The sequence below is a fragment of the Panthera pardus genome, unplaced genomic scaffold, assembly GCF_024362965.1.
Source record: "Panthera pardus isolate Hobbes unplaced genomic scaffold, ASM2436296v1 HiC_scaffold_16, whole genome shotgun sequence".
NCBI lineage: Eukaryota > Metazoa > Chordata > Mammalia > Carnivora > Felidae > Panthera > Panthera pardus.
In genome coordinates this window covers 8,537,906-8,554,023 of record NW_026526721.1, presented here as the reverse complement: position 1 = coordinate 8,554,023, position 16,118 = coordinate 8,537,906, and the positions used below count along the sequence as shown (strand labels likewise).

The window sequence follows — 16,118 nt, the reverse complement described above, 5'->3', positions numbered from 1 at the left end:
AGTCATGGAATTCGCCAACGACGCTCCGAGACCTGAGATGCTGTCGGTACCCATGATGCCCTGGCCAGTGTAAGCCAGATTGCTCATCCGCCCACTCTGGGCCGCCCAGGGCATGTACACGGCCCTGTCGCTAAGAAATAACTCCTCTGCCCTCAATAACTGAGAGAAAAAACAGTCCCAACCACCACGGGACGCGGCTCGCTTCTCAACTGCAGTTAACCCTCGGCTTTCCCTCTAAGATGTATCTGAACCGGGGAAAAAACAAGCCTAGGGAGTTCCCTATCACCATCTTAGTGAAGGCCTTTCCCAACCGCAAACTTGGCTTTATTACCCTTGGTGGTATTTTATTACTCATTCGAACGGAACAGAGGCATCTGACAAAATGAATATCAAGTGCTGCATACAGTTGAGCAACTCTGCGGGGTAAGAAGTATCTGAGATGTTTCAAGCAATTGAAGACAGCGAAGCATCATCAAACACAAGCACTTCTAACTGGTACAAGAGGTTCAGGGGCTCAAGGAAGAGATGCGCATATCATGGCTATGCGCAAGGCATATCCGTGGGACCAACGAAAATGTTCCAAGGGGAGACGTTCCAGCTTTTTCCAAATGATTGCTGTTGCCTAAGAAAATGATAAATTGTTAACATTTTAAAATAGAGAAAGCTTGATAAAAAAAAAAAAAAAAAAGAAAGGGAACTCGTTCTGCATATTTTAAGGGCAACACAAACATGGACAACCGACTATGTTTTCTCATCTTTCAAGAAAAGCTGGACTAAAATAACACATTTTTGGCAAAATAGTAACTCGTGATGAGCCATCATGCTTCTTGTCTGATGAGAAAAAACTGCCAAAACCTTCAACAAAAACTCCACCCCAAGAAAACACATATTACAATCTGGGGTGAAGACAATGTTGATTTGTTTCATGGACACGCACACACTGCCATTGAAGAAGGCTTGATGAAGGTCAAAAAGAGAAAAAAAAAAAAAAGGATTACACCGAAGTTTAAATGATAGTGACAGTGCAGTCAATATAAGCTCTGTGCTGATGGGGGACCTGGGTGGCTCACTTCAGCTCAGGTCATGATCTCATGGCTCGTGAGTTCGAGCCCCGCATCAGGTTCTGTGCTGACAGCTCAGAGCCTGGAGCCTGCTTCAGATTCTGCCTCCCTTTCTCTCTGCCCCTCCCCTGCTCACTCGCGCTCTCTCTCTCTCTCAAAAATAAATAAACATTAAAAATTTTTCAAAACTATAAGCTCTGTACAGACAGCTTTGCAGACATATCTCAGTACATCCTCCTCAGATAGTGGGGTGGATGCAGGCTCCTGGAAGGAAGGTCTCGCATGACTGCTGCCTCTCCCCACTGGATCCCAGAGCCTACCCCGAAGGCCTGCACATGGCTGGTGCTGAAGACAAATTAGTTGAGCGACTGAATTTAAAAAGAAGAAGAAGAAGAAAGCAGAGACTATTACCAGCTACATCATATGGATAAGGAAGTGGAGGCTTGAATGGTCTCTGATTTACCCAAGGTCACTCATATAGTAAAAGGCAGAACTGGAATCCCAACCCAGGACAGTAATATCCCATCCCGAGATCTAAGCCCTTAGGTCAAACCAAGAGTCTATCCTCAGTAACTAGAAATGAGTGGGGGGAAAATGGTGGGGGGGTGGGGGGGGTGCCTGGGTAGCTCAGTCAGTTAAGCATCTGACTTAGGCTCAGGTCACGATCTCACAGTTTGTTCGAGCCCCACGTCAGGCTCTGTGCTGACAGCTCAGAGCCTGAAGCCTGCTTCAGATTCCGTGTCTCCCTCTCTCTCTGCCCCTCTCATGCTCTGTCTCTCTCTCTTAAAAATAAATCAATTTAAATAAATAAATACCCAAGAAAGGAAGGAAGGAAGGAAGGAAGGAAGGAAGGAAGGAAGGAAGGAGGGAAGGAAGGGAGAAACGAGTGAACCACGGGAACTAGTTGTTTTTGCAAATACTGCGCACAAGGGGTACACCTTGTTTTGTTGTTTTTTGTTTTGTTTTGTTTTTTCTAAAAGCCTGGTATACTCTCAAAAGAGTGAGACCACTACCACTGAGAACATGCAAAGGACTGTGCTGTGTGTTTGGCAGAAGGTTCCAGAGGAAGAACCTCCCCCGTGTGCCGGGCACAGCAGAACCGCCGTCACGGCTGGGCAGCCTGTCCTTTGTTGGCTGCTCACAAGGCATCGGCCTGACGGCTACACTCACCCTCACTCTCCCGCACAGTAAGACCTGGGACGCTTCAGGTCGTCGGACAGTTAAATGTGGTTGAACAAGGAGAGAGAGTCAAAGAAGGTCCAATTCCAATGAAAACGCCATCTACACAGAACGCACCGTAACCACCGTAAAATGTCAAACCTCACAATAAGTTTACCCTGCCTGAAAAAATCAGTTACAGAACGTGAAAGTAGACATTCTCAAACACTAAAAATTGATGGGGAGGCATCTCTGGAAAATAATAGGCCACTTCATAGTTCACTTCCAGGAGCTTGGCACATGAAAGGTTAACTTATTCAGGTGTTGAACTGGGGGCGGGGGGCGGGGGGGAGCATTTGATGGAGAACTTGCCAGAACAGCCCTTCAGTCATGACCTCCAGAGTCAAAGGCTGGAGTTCTGTTCTAAACCTTAGTTTAGAAGTAAACATTAAAATGAAGGTTTCTTTAAAATTCCTCAATAATTTCCACTTTAAAAGCACCAAACCGGCCCATAAAAGAGCTCAGAGTAATTATTCCAAAGCAATCAACTTTTTAAAAACCCTTTACTTCACGATTACACCAACATCCCATTAATTTGGGACACTTACCACGTATTTATTCTTTGCTCGTTACCTACGTGCACATTAAGAGTACACCAATAACACAATACAGGCATTAATATGTAAAACATCAACAAAAGCCATCTGGAAAACTAATGAATAATCAAGGGATTTCAAATTAAACTACAGAATTTTCCCTTAGAATCTTTAGGACAACACTGTCAAGTTCAATCTATTCACTTCGCCTCCAGAATCAATTTTTCAAACCTTATGACAGGTCTAATCGCTTCCACCTGTGTCTCTAGCTTGACTCTTGACGGGCATGCTACCAGCCAGGGTGGAAATGTAGACAAAGACCCCTATTAGGATCCGGCTGTTTCTCTACTGTGAGGTCACTCAGCCATTAAATTAGTTCCAGCCCAATTTCTGTCTCTCAGGCCTCGACTTCAGGGGAGGAGGGTGTGCAGGAGAGCAAGTTAGGGGAGCAGAACCAGAAGAGCAGAAAAGGGGGAAGAGACGTTTGGGACTGAGGAGACACACACGCACAGAGGCAAAAAGCTGGGATTGGCCCCAAACTCTGAAACAAAAATACCTTCTCAAATGATGGTGGCCATTCTCCGCAATGCGATTTCCCCCAAATGTCTGCAAAAACTATGTTATAGGATGATTTTTCCTTTTCATTCCCTTTGCCCGTAGAAAGGCAATGGTCTCCCATACAAAGTTTTCTCAAACGACGGGAGCCCAACTCGCAAAACCACTTGAGCCCTCTAAAGGCGCTGGAGGTTACGGAAAGACAGAAAGGCTGGCTGGTGGAAAGGGCAGACTCGGGAAGATGGCCCGATCGAGTCTGCTCACATGGAGGGAGCGTCCAGCGCCCCAGACCTCACAGCTGAGGAAAGCAAGAACCAGGGCAGGAACACTGCCAAGGGTACAGAGCTACCTGGTGACAAAATCTTCAGTGCCAGCATCTTCCCCTACCAGACCCGGAGAACTGTGGTAGCAGGAATGATGCCCGACACATAGTACCTGCTCAAAAACAATTCAGTGACCGGTCTACTGCCTTCCCTACATCACATCATCTACCGCGCCCACTTCTCTCTGCCCAAACTCCCAGCTCTCAGAACAAGAAGGGCACACGCGGCTTGTGTGAACTGAACAGCACGGGCATCTGATTCTTCCGATGCACTGGAAGGGCTGGGTAGTTCCTTCCCCATCACTCTCCCTCCAGGGCCTAACAGAGTGCCTGGCATATAGAAGGCACTCCATAAATGCTTATTCCATCAATGATGAAGGCCAAACTTATGCCTCTGAGAAATCAAGGGCCTAAAACAATACTAAGAAAATAAACTTATTTAATAAGGAAATCCGTATTATCCTTTGCAAATAAAAGAGCCCACCCTTGACCAGTTTATTGAGGATATAGAAGTATGCAGAGGAAATCAGTATGAACAAGTCTGTCCTCATCTACCACTCCATAAACTGTGGCTTCACACGTGAGTTATTTCAATATCTCAAATGACCTGGTAAAAGTCATCAAAAAGATGACACAAGTCAAAGTCTAATAAGTGGCAGTTCCAAAATGATCACAACTCAGTTACCCCCAAGCTCTGTGCTCCATGGTCTAGGCCTAACGCCTTCCCCACAGCAGAGGGCCAACCATCACTTATCAGATTAGACAGAGTGTGGCACCCCGACCACGCCACTTGGAAGTGTTTCTCCCAGCAGTGGCGATGGATTCAGTGGCCTGCCATACCCCCTTGCGTAGACCCCACCACCACCAAGAGCTCACATTTGCAAACGGCTTCTGTGGTGAGTAGCTGTAGGATGTGACTATGGGACACAATAAAGTTCACTGGGCCAGACAGAGTACCGAATCCACGCCCTGGGGACTCTATCCAACAAGCTGAGCTAACTGGTCACAGGGAAACCTACCAGGAAATAGGGCAGAAAGAAAAAGAAAGGTGTCTAAAGGCAATCAACACCAGCATCACATCTAAAAGGTTACCCTGACAATAGAGTAGAAAATACATGTCATGGTCAGAAACACATGCCCAAGAAAATGACTGGAGCAGGGGATAAAGGGTGAAATTATCTATTCTGACCAGACTGGATGGGTAGCTCAGCCAAGTCAGACTTTTGGGGGAACATCGCTCACGGACATGGCTTTCACTTTTTATTTTTGGAGAGGGAAGCCCACAAGCCCTTCAACTGTCTTGATTTTATTGTTAGCAAGCAGCCCCCTTATCTCCCCTGGTTACTCCCTTTCTCCAGAGCTCCCCGCCCTCTACTGAATTACTAATATACCTTTATTTATTTTTTCTTATTTTTTTAATGTTTATTTATTTGAGAGAGAAAAAGACAGAGAGAGAGAGAGAGAGAGAGAGAGAGCGCACGCAAGCACTAGTGGGGAAGGACAGAGAGAGAGGGAGACACAGAATCCAAAGCAGGCTCCAGGCTCCAAGCTGTCAGCACAGAGCCTGATGCGGGGCTCTAACCGAAGAACCGTAAAGATCATGACCTGAGCCCAAGTCAGATGCTCAACCGACTGAGCCACCCAGCTGTCCATTAACACACCTTTAAAATTCAAAGGTTAAGGGCTCCTGGGTGGCTCAGTCGGTTAAGAGACCAGCTCTTGGTTTAGGCTCGGGTCATGACCTTGTGGTTTGTGGGTTCAAGCCTCGTGTCGGACTCTGTACTAACAGTATGCAGCCTCCTTGGGATCTTTCTCTCTCCCTCTGCCCTTCTCCTGCTCGCTTGTTCTCTCTCTCTCTTAAAATAAATAGACATTTAGAAACCAATTTGACAGTAAATTTCATATATTAAAAAATAAAAAATAAAAAAAAATTAAAATTAAAAAAATAGACATTTAAAAAGATAAAAGAAGATAAAATTAAATTAAATTAATAAAATGAAATAAATAAAATAAATTAAATTAAATAAATGAAATGAATAAAATAAAATAAAATAAAATAAAATAAAATAAAATAAAATAAAATAAAATAAATTTCACAGGTTACAGGAAGGAGGTGAAGGTGGCAGGGGTTCATGGCCTTTGGACCAGCCTGATTTCATACCCTGAGGTCAAATGAAAGCTTTCAGTGTCTGTGTCAGGGCCACGGTCATTTCACTGGGTTTGCAGTCAAAGAAGAAAGTGCAATGCCCTCCAAAATAGCTGTCAGAAGAGAAATTTCCAAATCGTCCTAGATTTACACTAGTAACATAAGAAAAATACCTCTAATGGCACTGAGTAAGCAATGAAACAGAACTGGTGTTACTATTCAAATAAATTATTTTCACCGATGATTTCAAACCTTATAGACACTGGGGCTATCCTCATGTGGATACAACTTAAAGGCCCCCAGCTATTTTTCTTAGTAGTCTGACAAATAAAAAGTCCATGCCTGGGACAAAGACTTCTAATTGTTCTCTGATATCTAGTCTCCATTCCTCCCTAGCACAAGGACCCTGATTTGCAGTGGATTCATGGATACTGAGTATAAAGACCATATTAATTTCCTCACCTTCTTTGCAGGTAGATATGGTCATGTGCCTAGATCCTAGCCCTAGAGTATAAACAAAAATGTCATGAGCGATTTCTGGGAAGAGTCCATAAAGAGTGAGGCACACCTTCCATACACATCCTCCTGCTTACGGGCTAGAACAAGAACATAAATGCCTGGGCTGCTCTTAGACCCCTGGCTGAGGGTGACGGTGCAACTCACTTGCGTCCCTGACACTGTGGGCCACACACTGACCACCCCTGGGCTGCCTGTCTCAGCCTACCTCACCTATAGGACAGAGAAATAAACTTCAATCCTGCTTGAAACACTTTAATTTGGAAATATCTGTCTAATCCTAAGTGACCTAGAAATTGGTACCTGAATAGGGTGCGCCCCAGGGTTTGGATTTACACTTGTCCCAAAAAACAGGGCCTAAAACTGCAGTCTAACGTGGAGGACCGAGGCAGGGAGCAGCTGGAGAGAAACGGGTCTCAGGGGCTCATAACTGGAGACCACTGTCGTCACACAGTAGCAAAGCACTCAAAAGAGGGGCGTCTGACTTCAGCTCAGGTCATGATCTCACGATTCATGGGTTCGAGCCCCACCTCAGGCTCTGTGTTGACAGTGCGGAGCTTGCTTGGGATTCTCTCTCTGTCCCTCTCTCTCTCTCTCAAAATAAATAAACTTAAAAAGAAAAAGCATTCAATAGAGGCCTGGCTTTCTATAGCTTGGGAAGAAGACCATCCACCTGTTAGAAGCTGTACCATTGCAATAAAGAACTCTGAAAACGTACAATGTCAGTGTTTGTCAGTCCTTCCTGACACCCTCGGCAAAGTTCACCGAAAGAGAAATGATCTCCACTAGAGCTAACTGACCTCAAAGGATGCAGAAGAAAAGAGACCTGATAAGAGGGGCTCTCGGTTGGCAACCAGCAATCTACGATGGAGCCTATGGGGCTGTCTCGCCAGCCCCAGTAGGTGCTAAGACAGGTGCTTCGGCAAAGACAGCCTGGAGCCTCGTGCCAAAGATGTCATGGAGGGCCTGGCCTTTTTTCATCCAAGCCACCGTTTCATTCAGCCACGGGAGCCACCATCTAACTGGGAGAGAAGGGGATGAGCAGAGTATCGAGGCCTTTGAAAGACCAGAGTTTTTAGACTGAAACACTCTGTCCTGATAAGATCATTGACGGTTAGTCACACGGAACCATCAGAGGCCTACTAAAGTCTTTAGAAACTTCTATCTCCATGGAAACCATAAGGCTGACCTAGAAAAGGCTGTGATTGTTCACCCTCAAAACAATACCCAGAGCCCAAACCCTCATAGACAGTGGATGCCATACGCCCAGCCCCTCTGATGCACATCTCAGACGTGGTGCAGTTAAGACCTCCCCAAGAGGCAAGGCCATGACCCCACGGACACCAGGCGAGAGAGACCTTCCTGGAGAACAGAACCAGGGCTGCCAGACACAGCCGGGAAACCTGCCTACCACCAGCTCAGGGAGTCTTTCCTCTCTCCGCCTAGGGTACTCCGTGGTCGCCACTTCACCCACAGCAGCACAGTGCACAGGCATGCTGGGGACACAGAACATGCCTGCATTTGTGGTTTGGGGGTTTTTGTAGTTTAGTTTTTATTTATTTATTTTTTTGAGGGAGAGAGACAGAGAGACAGACAGGGTGTGAGTGGGGTAGGGGGCAGAGAGAGAGAGGGAGAGAGAGAATCCCAAGCAGGCTCCATGCTCAATGCGGGGCTCGAACTCACAAAACTGTGAGATTATGACCTGAGCTGAAATCAAGAGTCGAAAGCCTAATCAACTGAGCCAGGTGCCCTTGAGAACACGTCTGTTTTAACCAGCAGACCGCCAGACCTCAGGGAGCCACGTCCAGCCCTGAGTAAGAAGACTCCATCCCCAGAGATCCTGAATCTGCTCGAGAGGAAATAAACAAGTAGACTGGCAGGGCTATCTTCCTGGAAGAGAGGGTAAGAGTTTTGGAAACGGGGAAAAAGGTGCAACACAGATATTTGGGACTGTGGCAGAAATTGCTGGCTGTTCCCCACTGCGTACTTTCCCCCTCCCTTCTCGGGAAGAGAAGTCCCAATTTTTAGCTGCTGTAAGTCGCCGTGGGTGAGGAGGGGCACAGAAAAAGGATTTTAGAAACCTTATAATAAAGAGTATCTAATTTACATTTTACTTCTATTCCAGACTATAAGGAAAGAGCCACAGAGGTAACAGATGTAAAGAGAGAGGCATACACAGAGTTCAAACCCAGGCCACAGTTTTGAAAAGTCTTCTTGCCCTGGACTTATTGATGTGGTCAGTCCACAGGAACAATTCAGTAAATTGTGATACGTAGCTTCCTACATGCTGGTGTGATACTAGAGTTTGACTCTGATGGCCCTAGGCACTAAAAGATGACGTATGAAATTGATGGATATGTGTAACATACGCAGCACCAGTGGCTGGAAGATAAAAGCTTCTAATACATGTTAGTTGCTATTATTATTATTATTATTATTATTATTATTATTATTATTATTACCACGACCATAGACTGTGCTTCCATGAGGACGGCCCACGTGGAATCAAATAGAGTATTAGCTACAGAAATGGTCTCGGTCTTACTCTCAGAGAGTGATAAGCCATATATTTCACGTATCTATCTCATGGTCCCTTTGTGCACAACTGAGTTTCTGACACCAAGGTGACCACTTCAAAGTCCTTCTCCTAAAAAAGGCTACAGTCCATCCACCCCACCCCCAGGAACTTCTCACCGGGCTTGCTGACTCACGAGGCTGCAGTGAGTAACTTTATCTGTTAGTGTTAGGACGGGACCCACACGAGCAGTGGAAGAAGACATCTGTAAGTTACACGGAGCAGCCACTATTTATTTATTCAATATCTGCTCTGTGCCAGGCGGAGGGATTAATCATTAATCATCAAAGCCATTTCATTCTCTGTGCTCTACAGAGACCAGACAAGAAAAGAAACAAAGAAGCTTCCCAAATGCCCTCGGAAAGGTCAAAATATTCTTTATCCTTGGTAAAGATAAAAACTATCCTCCAGAAGGTTCTGACTCCACTACTGTTGAGCTCACCTACACATTTTTACAGACCCGAGTTGCTTAAGACAGAATTAAAAAAAAAAACAAAAACAAAAAACAAAAGTTCAATATCAAAAAGGAACTTACCAAGATCCAAGGGCACTAAAGCAGGTGTATTTACATGGCATTTTTCTTCTATCCTAAAACACATGCTCACCAGGGTATAAAGAAACCCAACCATCTGATTACACAGGAGACACAGTCCATCCACTCGAAAGGGCTCAGAGCCCTCTTAGTAATGCACTGCCCGCTATATAAGCTCAGAGGCCATCATTCCACTAATTCAAGATCATCCCAACATAAAATATTCTTCGCTGATTGTCCAACAAAAACAGACAAGACGTGCCAATATTTTTCTATTTAAATTTAATCTCTCCAAACCTTATCTTAAGTACTATGTCTGATTTTTTATTTGGAAAATATAATAATAATAGGTCACCTTTTCAATATTTTCAATATAGTGTTCTCTTGAGTAACAAAGGATTATCACAGAGTTCACACAAGCAAGTAATGATCGTTCCATATACCAACACAGGCTTTTTCCTGCTCATCTGAGAACAGGGAACTGGGAAGGAGGGGAGGCGGGAGAGGGTAGGAACGCTGAAAAATGAAAGTACCTGACAACACAAGAAAAAACAGCAAACAAGAACTGTTCATGACCATGACTCATATTCCCCTTCCCACTACACCTGCCTCGCTCTACCAATTCCACTACACTGGTGCTTTCTCTACATACTATCCCCACATAAAACTGCCAGTTCCATGAGAAGGGAGTAGGTGTGAGCAGGACAGTCAAGAAAATACTAAGGTATTGTATCATTTCAACATACCGTATCAACATATTACCGAATTCCAGAAATTATTAAGAAAGCCCCAAATATTTCCCTGCATTGAATTATGCATCTAATTGTGCAGTCCTAGGAAAGAAAATGCCTAGAAGGTTCTTTTGGAGTCTTAACATTCCTGAAATTTTAGTCCCATGTTGAGGGAAGATGTCTTTCTTATTCACTCCTTCTATAGGCCTGTGTTTTAAACTATCTCAATAGAAGAGTACTGATTAATACTAATTTAAGAGTTAAAAAAAAAAAATCCTTTCATCTGTTTGCCATTTTTTAACCTTTAACCAACGTCCATGAAACACGAGCAAAGGGGAGAAAAAAACAGAGAGGCAAACCAAGAAACAGACACTTAACTGCAGAGGACACGTGGGTGGTCGGGTGGGGGGTGGGGGAAATAGGTGATGGGGATTAAGGATGCACTTGTCGTGATGAGCACAGGATGAGGTACGAAAGTATTGAATCACTACATTGTACACCCAAAACCGTATGTTAACTAACTGGAATTTAAATAAAAACTTTTTTTTTTTTTAAAAGTCCACGAGACAGAACAAATAAGAAGGAAAACTCAGGAAGAATAAATCTTGAACATCCGAATGGGACGGCAGAGTGCCGACAAAATGTGCTGGATGGGGACATATCAAAACAGGTTTCCAAAAGTACGAAATCTCCACTGCGTTTCCAGGTAACGCAGCATACGTGGCGTTCAGATTTGCTATCCTAGTGCTCCCGCAAAACATTTTCAACTAAATGTTTAACACTGGCTATACCAATACAAAAAAATCAAATGATGGCCTGAGTAATAATGGCACCTGTTGAAGACATTTTTTCATAAAGTTCTTTCGCCAAGGATCATCTGAAAGGCCTGATACTAAAGGAAGTGGGTCACGATGTACAAAATCCCCCTGCTTTAAAATACGAATCTGTGATCAAGGAAATCGTTATTTAATTTTTCTCCCTGCGCTTTACCTCGGACAGGACAAGGGTATTCCCACCTTGCTAATGGGTTGATGAGAACTGTCCTTCGTCATCTTTACCCCTTCTCCCCCAGCACTGGTTAGACAGAACAATCGATATAATGAGACTCCTCTGAGCCGGTGCACGATGTCTGGCCAGAACTCACCCGTCCAGAAGGTTCATCGTGGTGGGCGTCACTTCGGCAAACAGAACTACTTTTCCAAGTCGCTTTGTCTGCAGATTTTGTCGGTAGATCTCTAAGTTAAAATTGTCTGATAAGAAGGACTCCACGTCAGTCACCACGGGTAGAGCAGATGGGGTGATTTCTATGTTGGGCGTGTAGGATGAAAGAAACTTAAGGGAGAGCTTGCTGGACTTGATTACTCCTTCAGGATCCACATGCTTCCCCAGCCACTGCATAAGAGGATCCCAGATTTCCTGTGTTACAAAGAAAGAGATGAAAAGGTCATAATTTGCCTTACATTCGGTGAGGGTAGCTTTTCCTTAAAATGCCATTTTGGTAATAGAAGTACTTCCTAAATCACAACCAGGAAGAGCTAAAGTAACATATTCCAAACACCTGTGCTACCACACAATCGACAATAAGTCCACGAGGTATGTTTACGCTATAAAAATACAGTGGATTCTTGAACAACGTGGGTTATGAACCGCATGGGTCCACTCACATGCGGGCTGTTTTCGATAAACACAATACAGTGCTAGGGCACTTGGCTGGCTCTGTCGGAAGAGCATACGACTCAATCTCAGGGTTGTGAATTAGAGCCCCACGTTGGGTGTAGAGATTATGTAAACAAATAAAACTTAAAAAAAATAATGCAGTACGGTGCTATAAACGTATTTTCCCTTTCTTACGATTTCCTTAATAATTTTTCCTTTTCTCTAGCTTGCCCTATTGTAAAGATACTGTATATAATACATATAGCACACAAAACACATGCTAATTGGCTGTTTATGTGATCAGTAAGGCTTCAACAGTAGGCTACAGTAGTTAAGTTTTGGGGGAGCCAAAAGGTATATGCTGTGGATTTTTGACCGCACTGGGGGGCAGGTGGCTCCCCTAATCCCCATGTTGTTTAAGGGTAACCTGTAAACTGTTTAGAAGCCAGGACCCAAAGAAATAAATTCAGCTCATTATTAAATTTTCTATCCTACATAATATCCTAAATCCTTAGATGTCTTCTCCAGCTCTAGAATTCATTAGTAATCCTCTAGTCTATACATTCTGCAGAAAATTTACAGCTTTCTACTTTTGCCCCTCAAGGAAATTCATTATCCTAGCTGGGGAAATACCATAAAAAGCCAGGTGAAAGCAGTCACAGAAGACCAGGCACGGAGACAACAGCATTTGCTCTCTGCCTCTGGAGAACCTTCAACTCTCTCCTGGACAAGGTGACCACCACCAGCCCCTGACAGGTCACCAGCAGGGGAGACCTGACTTTCACATGGGAAAATAATGGGAAACCCAACACGTGCTTTCTCTTTGCCAAATGTGGGTCTTGGGGGTGGGGATGGGGGGGGCGGTGAAGTAGAGCCTACCAGAAACCCCGCCTAACCCAGAACAAAGCTCTCCATTCTACCCCTGAAACAAGCAGGGGTCCTAGAGCCTCCCAGGAGGCTGCAACTTCCTCTTGGGCCCTGGAGGACCCACAGGCCTCCCTGCATGGTAGGGTACCAGGGAACTATAGGTCGAGGGAGTCATCACCCCAAGAGGTCAACACCAAATGTATTAAAATCAAATTGTCACAGTAAACACAGATCCAGGCTCTTATGCTACCTTCATGCAAATGCTAGGCCTTTCAAAAGAGGAAAAGTACCCCTCTGTTAACACGAGGGTATGTCCCAAAGCTGCACGTGGCCACAGAGAAGTAGCTTCAAAGATAAAATATTATTCAACTCAATTCAAACAGACCGCTAAAACTCACTTGAGTTTACAGAAAATACATAGGATAGAGGAACAAGTTCAACAACTTTGGAAGGAAGGAATCAGAAGAATCCACAAGGTGAGACATTTCACAAAACAGAGATCCACAAGTCAGTGTCACAGGGGACAAAAAGGCAAGAGAGGGGGTGAGAGAAGAGGGGGAGACCCCGTCTGGAGGAAGAGAGACGTAGAAGATACGACCAAATACAGCAGCTGCCTGCAAGCGGGTCCACAGGTGGGGACCAACGTGGGACCGGGCATGAGCTATCTGAGCATAACCTTGGATCTGACAGCCCAAAGAAGGGCTAGAGGAGTAAGGATGGGGACAGGGGTTGAGACCAAACCTTGTGTGAACCCTTGACCCCAACCTGCTCACCCTGAAGAAGCCGTGAGCAGGAACCCTGGCTGTATCAGACCACACAAAGTCTGGGCAGCCCAGAACATCTCCCAGATGATGGCTTCATCATAGAACTGTATCTACCTCACTACTGACAAACTTGTCTTGGACCTACAGAATGGAAATTTTCCCTGGGGCAGTGACAGCCTCATCAAGGGTAAGAAATGAGCCCGGTGACCAAGAACTCCAACCCCAGAGAAGTGGATCTGTGTCTCCCCCAGCTTGTGAAGAAGCCAGCTTGGGGTCCAGCACACCGCCATCCCACCCCCAGGGTCACGCGAGGGTCCCTTCTGTGTCTGTCCTCCCAAGCCTTTTTGGATGAACAAAGCCTGACCAATATTCAGGGGAATGATTTTTCTCCTTCTTGTTTTGGCCAGAGGTGTTGGGACTGTGTGACTTCTGAGTGATTTCCTACAGTGTTGGTTCCTCCCTTCAGGATGGGGGGCGATAATCACCATCCCAGGAATTCTCAGTGGGTTTTTATGATTTAAAAAAAAAAGAGGGGCGCCTGAGTGGCTCAGTCTGTTAGGTGTCGGGACTCTTGATTTCAGCTCAGGTCATGATCTCCCGGTTCGTGAGATCAAGCCCCACACTGGGCTCTGCACTGGGTGTGGAGACTGTTTGGGATTCTCTGTCTCTCCCTCTGCCCCCCTCCCGCCCATGCGTGCGCTCACACATACGCTCTCTCTCTCAAAAAAAGATAACAAGAAGAAGAAGATATGATCAAATACAATGAGTGGCTCTTCACCAGAGTCTGGTTTGAACAATCCAGCTGGAAGAGACATTTTGAGACAATGAGGAAATTTGAATATGGACAGAATGTATCAAAGAACAAAGATTCACTGTCAGGTTCAGTAGGCATGTTAATGGTACGTCCTTAATGTTAGAAAAGTGCCTGTGTCACAATGTCTGTAATTTACCCCCAAATTAGATGAAGCAAAAAAGGCAAAATACTAATAACTGTTAAATTTAGATCATGCATATGTGGGGTACTTGTTACACTATCCTCTCTATTCTCCAGGTTTTAAAACTATCATAATTAAAAGTAAAAAAGAAAGCAAACACACACACACACACACACACACACACACACACACACACTCACAATGGTAAAATAAACATTAACTATTATAAAAATAGCACATTCCACTCAAATGTGTTGTCAATCCATTCATCCAACAAATATTATGATCTTATGGGGCGCCTACCACATGGCAGACGTTCTCCGAGGTTCTAAGATTCGGCAGTGACCCAAGGGGCCAAAGTTCCCATCCTCATAAGGTTTATTTATATTCTAGAACAGGAACCAGTTAATTTTTCAAATCCATCAGCACAAGACATAGAATATTAGATTGTCCTAAGTGCCAAGGAGAGAAGACAGAGAAGTAGTGTCAGAGGTAAGACATCGTAGGGAGGGCAGACAAACACCGGACGGACTTGAGGAAGGGAGGGAGGAAGGAATTACATTACTAATTGTTTACAATGTATACATTATTAATTATATACAACCCATACATAATGTTACTAATTGTATGCAATATATACATACTATTAATTGTATATTATTAACGTATACAATCACTCTTCTCTATTTTTCTTCTCTATTTTTCTTTTTCTTTATTTTTTTTTATTTTTCTATTTTTCTTTATTTTTCTTTATTTTTTAGTTTATTTTTTTTTTAAACTTTTTCTTACGTTTATTTATTTTTGAGACAGAGAGAGACAAAGCATGAACGGGGGAGGGTCAGAGAGAGGGAGACACAGAATCTTAAACAGGCTCCAGGCTCTGAGCTGTCAGCACAGAGCCCGACGTGGGGCTCAAACTCACAGACCGCAAGATCATGACCTGAGCCGAAGTCGGCCGCTTAACCAACTGAGCCACCCAGGCGCCCCAAGTTTATTTATTTTTGAGAAAGAGCATGAGTGGGGAAAGGTCAGAGAGAGAGGGAGATCTGAAGCAGGCTCCAGGCTTTGAGCTATCAGCACAGAGCCCGACACAGGGCTTGAACCCACGAACTGAGAGATCATGACCTGAGCTGAGACGCTTAACCAACTGAGCCACCCAGGCACCCCGCTGTCCTTTATTTATATAGAGGATTCCAAGGAGAAGCAAAGGCCCCAAGGGAGCATGAGGGGGTAGGGAAGTGCCAGGGACACAGAACAAGCCAGGAAGAGGGCAAGGAGCTCAGAGGGCAAAGGGTAGCAGCACCCACACCATGCAGAGGCTTCAGGGCCGCTATGAGGCCCGAGGCCAACGAGGAGCCCTGGGGGCTTTGAAGAAGGGTGCGTGGTAACCCACTCAGCAGAGTCACAGCAGGAGCACTCGCTCAGCAACCTGAGGGACACAAACACATGGAAGCAGACACCAGTCAGGAAGCCTCTGAAGTTCCTGGGAGGGTGATGACAACCCCTAGACAGGTGTGACAGTGGGCATGTGAGAAGGGACTCTGGGATAGCGGCTGTAAGATTGGCAGAGAGATCACATTTAGGATGTCAGCAGAAATGGGGAGTCAAAAATGAGCCCAAGCAACCAATTTAGCCAGATTTATTTGCAAAACAAGGAAATAAAGGCTTGTTTCTGCAAGATTTCCGGCCTGACCACCTGGAAGA

General features: G+C 44.8%; 1 protein-coding gene across 4 annotated transcripts in view; it reads right to left on the bottom strand.

Annotated features, from left to right (window-relative positions):
- The window catches only part of HLCS (holocarboxylase synthetase), a 225,014-nt gene that overhangs the window by 146,927 nt on the left and 61,969 nt on the right, over positions 1-16,118 (bottom strand). For all 4 annotated transcript variants that reach the window (XM_019420314.2, XM_053903084.1, XM_053903086.1 and 1 more), the window contains one exon: positions 11,337-11,608. In XM_019420314.2, coding sequence (XP_019275859.2) covers positions 11,337-11,608 — 272 coding nt within the window. The remainder of the gene's footprint in view (positions 1-11,336; positions 11,609-16,118) is intronic.